At 31.8% G+C, this 8,028-nt stretch overlaps 1 protein-coding gene across 2 annotated transcripts in view; it reads right to left on the bottom strand.

Moving 5' to 3' along the window:
* Positions 1–1,779: 1,779 nt before the first annotated feature.
* LOC143235268 (disintegrin and metalloproteinase domain-containing protein 11-like) overlaps positions 1,780–8,028 on the bottom strand; it is an 82,534-nt gene continuing 76,285 nt past the window's right edge. For both annotated transcript variants that reach the window (XM_076473239.1, XM_076473240.1), the window contains 2 exons: positions 7,038–7,184; positions 1,780–5,994 (listed from right to left, as the gene is read on the bottom strand). In XM_076473239.1, coding sequence (XP_076329354.1) covers positions 4,908–5,994; positions 7,038–7,184 — 1,234 coding nt within the window. In that variant the 3' untranslated portion in view covers positions 1,780–4,907. The remainder of the gene's footprint in view (positions 5,995–7,037; positions 7,185–8,028) is intronic.

Genomic DNA, 8,028 nt, shown 5'->3' with positions numbered 1-8,028 from the left:
AGGTGTACAAGTCAGGAAAAAAGAAGTGTGTTCCAAACAATTCCTTTTAATATTTCTATGTTAAGAATTTAACAGGGTAAGGTTGGTGTGTATGAAGTTACACCACCTGATACATGTATTTAAATATCTCTTTGGGTAAACAAGTATGAGTCAAGAAACTCCTTGTTTCTGTATAAATACTTTAATGGAGTAAAGTGGGAACGTTTACTTAATCCACCTGATACATGTATAAACATCTCACAGAGTTAAGAAGTGTGAGTAGTTAATCACCCAAGTTGTGCATACACTAACAACAGGATTTCATCTTCTCCAATGGGAAGTTCAGGTCACAGCTAGTGGATAATACATAACCAAAACGTAAGCCTCAAGTGGAAGACAGAATGATGGCAAGGGTATTTACTATACAATATGCTTACATTGTACCAATTCTGCACTGCAAACAAGATTTTTAAAGAAGAAAAAAGATGTCAAAATATTACAAAAAAGCTTTATAAGAACAATATATTATAAAGACTGCCTATGTGTCATGAGTATTTTATCCAACTGTCAATTTTATGTCTAACACTAAAAAGGAACATGAAAATAATGAAATAAAAACAGATCACAGTTAGTGGGTGTGTATTTGATTTTACACCTATATCACAATATTCTACATTAATGGCCAAAACTACACAAAGTGCTACACCCCCATAGTTATTAAACACTACATTAATGTCCAAAACTACACAAAGTGCTACACCCCCATAGTTATTAAACAGATATGCAGTGCTAAGAAAATGGTACCCCTGTCACATCTTGCAACCCAGACTAAAAGATACACACTAACTAAAAACTTACACTGCATGACTTTAAGCTATATTAACTGATCCTAGCATTTTAATACTTGTCTGGTTTTCTATTAGTAACTTCACAATAAATATGTATAATAACATATATTAAACATTTTAATCAAGGTATCTACATAGAAGAGAACTAAAAATACATACCTTGTATTATGACTTGTAACAATTGGAATGCATTATTTTATCAATTGAACACTTGCTAAAAATATATTTTCGACCATAAACTCAATAACATCTCAGAAGATTTTACTAACCCAAGAAGTTTACATTAGTCCAAAATCAATATACTAAGATAAGAATAATGGTTAAAATAATGAAACTAACCTTAAGGAATAGAACTTGCAAAATACACAATAAAAACTAGTATTTGCTTCATGGATTATGATTTTACTACTGATTCTCTAGAAAAGTGCAACATCAGTATACATGACAGTATAAATCTATTTAAGAATGTGTAGTGGCCAATGAAGGTTGAATAAATGGCTCCAATAAGATTCTAGTTTACCTTGATTTTTTTTTCTTTCTAAATATATGAAACTATCTGGTAACCTATGATGTTCAATTTTATATTCTGTACAGTATAACTAATTTAAGTCAAGTTTCCCAATATTTGTACTTCTGTTGGTTATTATCTTGTATATCTTACTTGTCGCTTATGCGTAATGCAGAAAGTGAAACACTTGATATTAAAGTATTATGTTGGACCTGTATGCTGGAACATTTATAAAACATTATTTTAATAAATGCATGTATGGATTTAGTGAGAAAGAGAATTTGATTTTTTGTTAATGCATATTGTGTACTATTTTTATAGAAACATTTATTGTTAAAATGACAAAAGTTTTTCTATAGCTCTGTGGTTTGAAATGTTATGTTTTTTGCTCAGTACACAGCAAAAGGAAATATCTGTACAGAAAATCAACTCTGAATAGTAGCATTTGACCTGAACAAAACAATTTTTATTCAACCATCACTTACAGAAAAATTCCTCTGCAGCAAGGGGAGAGGTGAACTGGACACAAAAACATTCACACACAATCCAAGGACTAGGAAAAGTAAAGGTAAAAAATTAGCTGCCTTGAGTGACCTCTCATAGCCATCTATTTCTGCAACCAACAACCACACGACATTACAAGCTTTCACTGATAATTTGGTGACAGAATGAACATTCACTTAAAAACAAGTTGAAAAGTCAGAAGATATTTTAACAGCAGTATTATACTCAAAATTCATTCTTTAACTTTTTATTCAGTTTTACACACACAGTTGGTAAACAAAGTAATTGACTTCTTTTCTGTTCTTTTTTTTGTTTGTTTGAGGAGAAAAAACCACAACAACTGATAGATAGCTAGTGGAAACATTGCTTTGGACTGGGAATATCTTTAAGCTTAGTATAAAAGGTTAACTTTTCTGTTGGGTTCAGAAATCTAAGGCTACAGGGAGGCTCCTGAAGTGAATGTGACAATCTAGTATCAAATGGTGATCATGTGAACATGAAGTACAAGAAGACATAATGATGGCAATGGTATTTACTATACAAAATGCTTACACTCTACCAATGATGCACTGCAAACAAGATTGATTTAAAAAAAATAAAAGAGAAAAAACCTCAAAAAGTATTACAAAAAAGCTTTACAATATATTATAAAGACTGCCTATATGTCATGAGTATTTTATCCAACTGTCAATTTTAAGTCTATAAATAACACTTATAAGGAACATGGAAATTATGAAACATATCAGTACTTCAATATACTAATGCTGTATACAAACTTCCAAACTTTTATTTCAAAGCTCAAATCAATCACAGCCACCAAATACTAATGTACAGATTTTCACAGTTTAAACGAGTCTACCACACAGAAGCACTGGAATCAAGTTGTTTCTTAATAAAATCACATGACTTCCTACTAACATTAATGGGCAGACTTAAAGTAGTGATAAAATGATAATTAGGAGACCAATCATCCCCAGTCAACTAAATCTTTCAGAGAAGTTTACATCAGATGATGAAAAGATGAAATATTAATTAGGAGACTGGTTACCTCTAGTATACCAGATCTTCAAGAATGTTTACATAAGACTGTCATGAATTATTAATTAGGAGACTGATTACCTTCAGTAAACTTAAGTCTTTATGAAATGTTTATGTTATGATAAATAATTGAGAGGTTCATTGCCTATAATTAATAAACCATTCAGAAATGTTCAGAATAAATTAAAAAAGAAACCAGAACCTGATAACCTTCAGTCTTATGATTCTTTCAGAAACATTTAGATGAAACAACAAAAGGTGGAAGTTCAACTAAAGATTTCTAAGTTTATATTCAGATACTAATGGAATGTTAATTAACAGATTGATAACAAAGTAAACTATAAAAAATATATATAAAAAACTAAGACAGTAAAGTTTTGTAATTATTTTAAGTAGTGTAACACCAGTTATGAACACACAAAATACAACTGCCCAAAGTTTCTAAATCAAATCAGATAATTTTATATTTCTTACTTATAATCACAGGTTATTCAAGCAACTGACCAGTTCTCCAGAAGTTTTGGTATTGTTTTAAGTGAAATATTAATGAAGCATTAATTAGGAAAACGAATGTATCTAATACAGTGAATTTTCAATAACTGGTGAACAGCACACAATGCTGAAATGTTCATTACAGTACTGACACAATTTATGGTAACATAAATCCTTCAAAAAGTAATTCATATGAAACCTGTAATTAACTTTCAACTAGAACGTTTAGTTTTAGTAATCTCAGTTTTTCTCAAATAAGTGATTATCTTGGGTAAACCAGTCCCTTCAGAACTAGTTTACATTACATATTAATAAAACATTGACTAGGAAATTCTCTGTACTAAATCCTGTACAACATGAGTTACTTGAGTAAAGTAATGTTTTCCTTGTTATTACTTCACTTGCTCCTCAAAAGGTATTATGAGATAAATCCAAATAAAACTGGAAATAATTCACAATTCATTCTAATTACTTGAATGTATAACCACACCACATGATTTTAATACATAATTAATGAAATGCTGCCAACCTTTAACAATCCTGTACAGTTTCAATCTTAGAAATACTTCATATTAATATTGGTTAAAATCATTTGTTAAAATAAAGTCAAACACGAATTTTAAACTTCATTTTTTTAGTTGAAAGTATGTTGACACAGCTGTAATATTTTTTTGTCAAAACATGAATGAGAGGTAAAGATGTGCAATAAAGTGTTTGCTTTCTTTTTGAACATATCTTGTAATGTTAGTGCACCTCCCATTGAGCAAGAAGTTTAACCATCTGTTGTGCCCATGTCCCCAAGAAATACATGACTAGAATTTTCTTACTAATTACCTTCCAGGTAAATACAACAGACTTCACTACAAATACTGCTAATCTTCAAAAAATTATCTAAAGTAATTTTACAAATTATAATGTAAATGGTAAACTTAAAAAAAATTAATGACATTTTAAAAATGGGTTAGGGATGGTTGTTCGCAGGTTATTATTAACCTAGAACAGTATATAATGTCCTATGATTAATTAGATAAATGAAAATACTATGAATTAATCTTCAAAGTAATTCTATAAGAATTAGTAGTGACTTAAAAATGAGAATTTCATAAAGCTTAAAAAGTTAATACATAAAGGTTTACTGGGAGGGGGGGTAACAGCATGTAAAACAATAAACTAATTTCAGTTTTTCTTTTATAGAGAACTTGGTAATAAATACGTTCACATAAGTAAATTAAATTTACTATTCATAGAAATTCTCTATCTTAAAACAAAACTGAAAAATGTGGATTACTTAACAGCAACATTCTGGACTGAAGTTGAATGGCGAGTAAAAATATGAAACATTGACAAGATACAAATTATGGCATTTAAGGCATTACAAAAAAGATACCTTGTCAGTTGATTCTATCAGTTTCAATTTTAAGTGCATCAAATTACAACAATAAAATCAACACTACTTATACCATACTACTGAATAAACCTTTTCTTGTGGAAGTGACTACAACCACAAAACATTGTTCTTACTTGAGGCAAATGGTCATCTAGATCTTGTACTCTGGGAATTTTTTCTTAGTTTTCCTTTTGGCCCCAGAGATTGGCTGTGCCCCAGTTGTGGAAGAAGTAGGTGCAGGTAGTGGCTCAACTGGTCGGTGACTAGCAGGAGGTACGGAATGAAAAGAACTGGCTTCTTCTTCATAGGAATTTGTATCTGAAGGAGGGCTGGGGAAATAATCACAAGTCTCTCTCTTCAGAGCCTTCTCGTCGTGTTGTCTAGTATTGAGATTTCGTTCATAACTGTAATCTTTTTTCACAGTCACAGGCAGGGCTTCCTCACTAGCACTCCGAACTAAGGTGGGTGATGCATAACCACTGCCATCCTCATCAACATCTTCCTCCTCTTCTTCTCGCCCATTATCTTCCTCTTCATCTTCTTCTACTTCTGAATAAGGAGAAAAGCAATTCTCACTTCTAGGTGTGGGCCTAAAGAGTCGAGGATGATCCAAGTGATAGTGGCGGTCAGCCTCGGGCTCGCTCAAACGAATGTCTTCTGAACCTTCTGGAGAAGTGTGAGGCCCAGGCTGGTGTTCCAGTTGCCGGAGAAGATCTTCTAAATTCCTAATCCTGATAGGACCACAGGGAGGTACAGTTTCCTCCACTTCATCTCCACTCTCTGTCTCTAGCTGTTCATCTGGACTGCTGCTCTTCATAAATTGCAAAGATCCATAATCACCAACAGTCTGTCCAAATGAAGGAAGGTGTTCTTGGCATGGACTTGTCAAGGTGTCAGGCTGAGGGCGGTGAGAAGATGCAGAATGGAGTGCTTCTAGTATTTCTTCATGGTAACCATTCATGCTTTTGAGATTTCGTTCAACTTCTGTCAGCTGATCACTGTCACGGTTATCAGATTGGCTAAGAATGTCCTGGTTATCTGATTGAGAGGCTTCATCACTCCATTTTTCCTTACCCTCACCATGCTTCAAGATTCCTCTTTCAGGTACTTTGGACAGGTTATTTGGAGAGAGTTCAATAAATGTGGACATTTCATCTAAAAGGTCAACCTCTTCTCCTTCAGAACATGAGGTGTTTTTTCTCAGTTGTTGACGTCTCATCTCATGAAGCTTATCCTCTCTAAGATGTAAAATAACACGATATGAACACTGTATGGTATAAGCATGCTATGAATATTTACACTTGTTTTATATCTCATACATTCTTGTTCTCTTCACCCATAAAAACTAAAATCTATGATCTGTATATATATTTTGTTAATAATTCTCTTACTTTCATTTACAATTTTCCAGTTATCTCTGCCAGACTACACTCAAATTGAAATTCTTTTAGACAGGATTAGAGTAAATTAATCTATAAGACCTATGGCATGGTCAAATACATCAATCAAAAGGGTATGACATCCTGAGACAAAAACTGTAATTCGATCTCATATTAGTCAAGAGATGACAGAGCTTTCAACTAAAAGTCTGTGCCTGAAAAAAAAAAGGAAGCCAAGATCCATTCTATGATCTGTTATGCCATGACTAAAAGTGGAGCTGCACTTAATGATTTAAAATGAAACAAAGTATAATAAAGCTAAATATACTGTCACAATGTTAAATACAAACAACAAAAAGAGAAAAAGATATCTGCTGAAGTCCCAAAAGTTGTGACCAAATAAGGCAGATAATTATGGATGAATCTGTTTGCTTCCACCATCCTGCTTTCACATAAACTTTGGAATTTTAGAAGAGAAACAGCTCTACAGTTTAACATTTTAGTTTTAAAACAGATTTTAAAGAAATTCTTACCTATTTATCTTATTTTTGCATTTCATGGAAAAATAAAGTACAATGTATAATCCCAGTAAATTGGTATAACAGTTGGAAGGAAGTTCATCTAGATATTTCAACAAGTGAGGAATGAGAAAAAACTTGTTAAAATTCTCTCAGGAATGGAATCTGTAGAAGATTATAGAACCCTAAGTTGTGTATGAAAGAGTTAAGGTTTAACATTTAGTTCTTGACATAATCAGAGCAAAGCAAATACAAAACAGAAAATGTAAGGTATTATATTTGATCAGTTGCTTTTGTAGTCCGTAATAAACTTTTGATGCATTAACAGTCACTTCCAAGTTTTCTTTCAGGTTTCATAAAAATAACATCAAAGCACTTGTTTACCTATATGAAGGCATACTTCCGAAAGTTATCATTCTACTGACATTTTCGTGTGAAGATTCTTCATCCTTCCCAAGAGCTGATCCAGGACCACTTATTTTACTATTTTGACCTTTTGAAGAATCGTGCTTTGGACCATTGCTTTTCCTTCTAATTAAAAGCAGGAAAGACATTTGTCAGATTAAATAAATCACAAGAGACCAACTGTTGTAGCAACATATTATTATTCCTTGTTTTACCTTTCTTCTGGGTTCGTGAGGCTCGTGTAGAAAATGAACCCACATAAAAAATTGCTGTTACTAGTTTTCCAAATGATAAAATTATTCTAACTTTTCATGATCAAAGTTCTAGTTTTATATTTCACTATTCAAAACAAATTTAATGAAATATTTAGTTGACCTGAAAACTATAAATTAAACTACCAAAATACATGGAATTTCATCTTAAAACAAATAATACTACCTGACTTCCATTTTAATGCCTCCTACACTGGATATACAAAGTTCCACCTTCAAATTTTAAATTAGTGGACACACAAAATTACACGAGATTATCAAATCTTGATAAATCTTCCTCTTTGCAGTAACATGATGATAACTCTGTTATTATTAATTTAACTAATTTTTTCCATTCTAACTGTAAGTTTTATCCTTTGCTGAGAAATCTATCAGTAACAAAGGATCATCTTATTCTTCATCAGTCACACACTTCTCTTACATGAAATCTGTTATAACATAACAATGACTTGATTTACTTGTAAAAGTAAATATTTTGCATTTCTTTCAGACACTTCTGATTTAATCAAGTTAATTCTAGATGGTTTAATAAATATTGTTGTATTAACATTAATTTAGGTGTTTACATGCTATAGTGCACTTGACAGTGTCTAGAAAGTCCATAAAAGTTAAGGCTTCTGTTTAATCTAAATGTTTTGTACAGTATGAGGAAACAAAGATACAAATATGAATATTAGTGAATTAATGAGTTTATCCAT

This window comes from Tachypleus tridentatus, chromosome 12 (genome assembly GCF_004210375.1).
Source record: "Tachypleus tridentatus isolate NWPU-2018 chromosome 12, ASM421037v1, whole genome shotgun sequence".
NCBI lineage: Eukaryota > Metazoa > Arthropoda > Merostomata > Xiphosura > Limulidae > Tachypleus > Tachypleus tridentatus.
The sequence above is the reverse complement of the archived record's forward strand: the minus strand, read 5'-3'. Positions and strand labels throughout refer to the sequence as shown.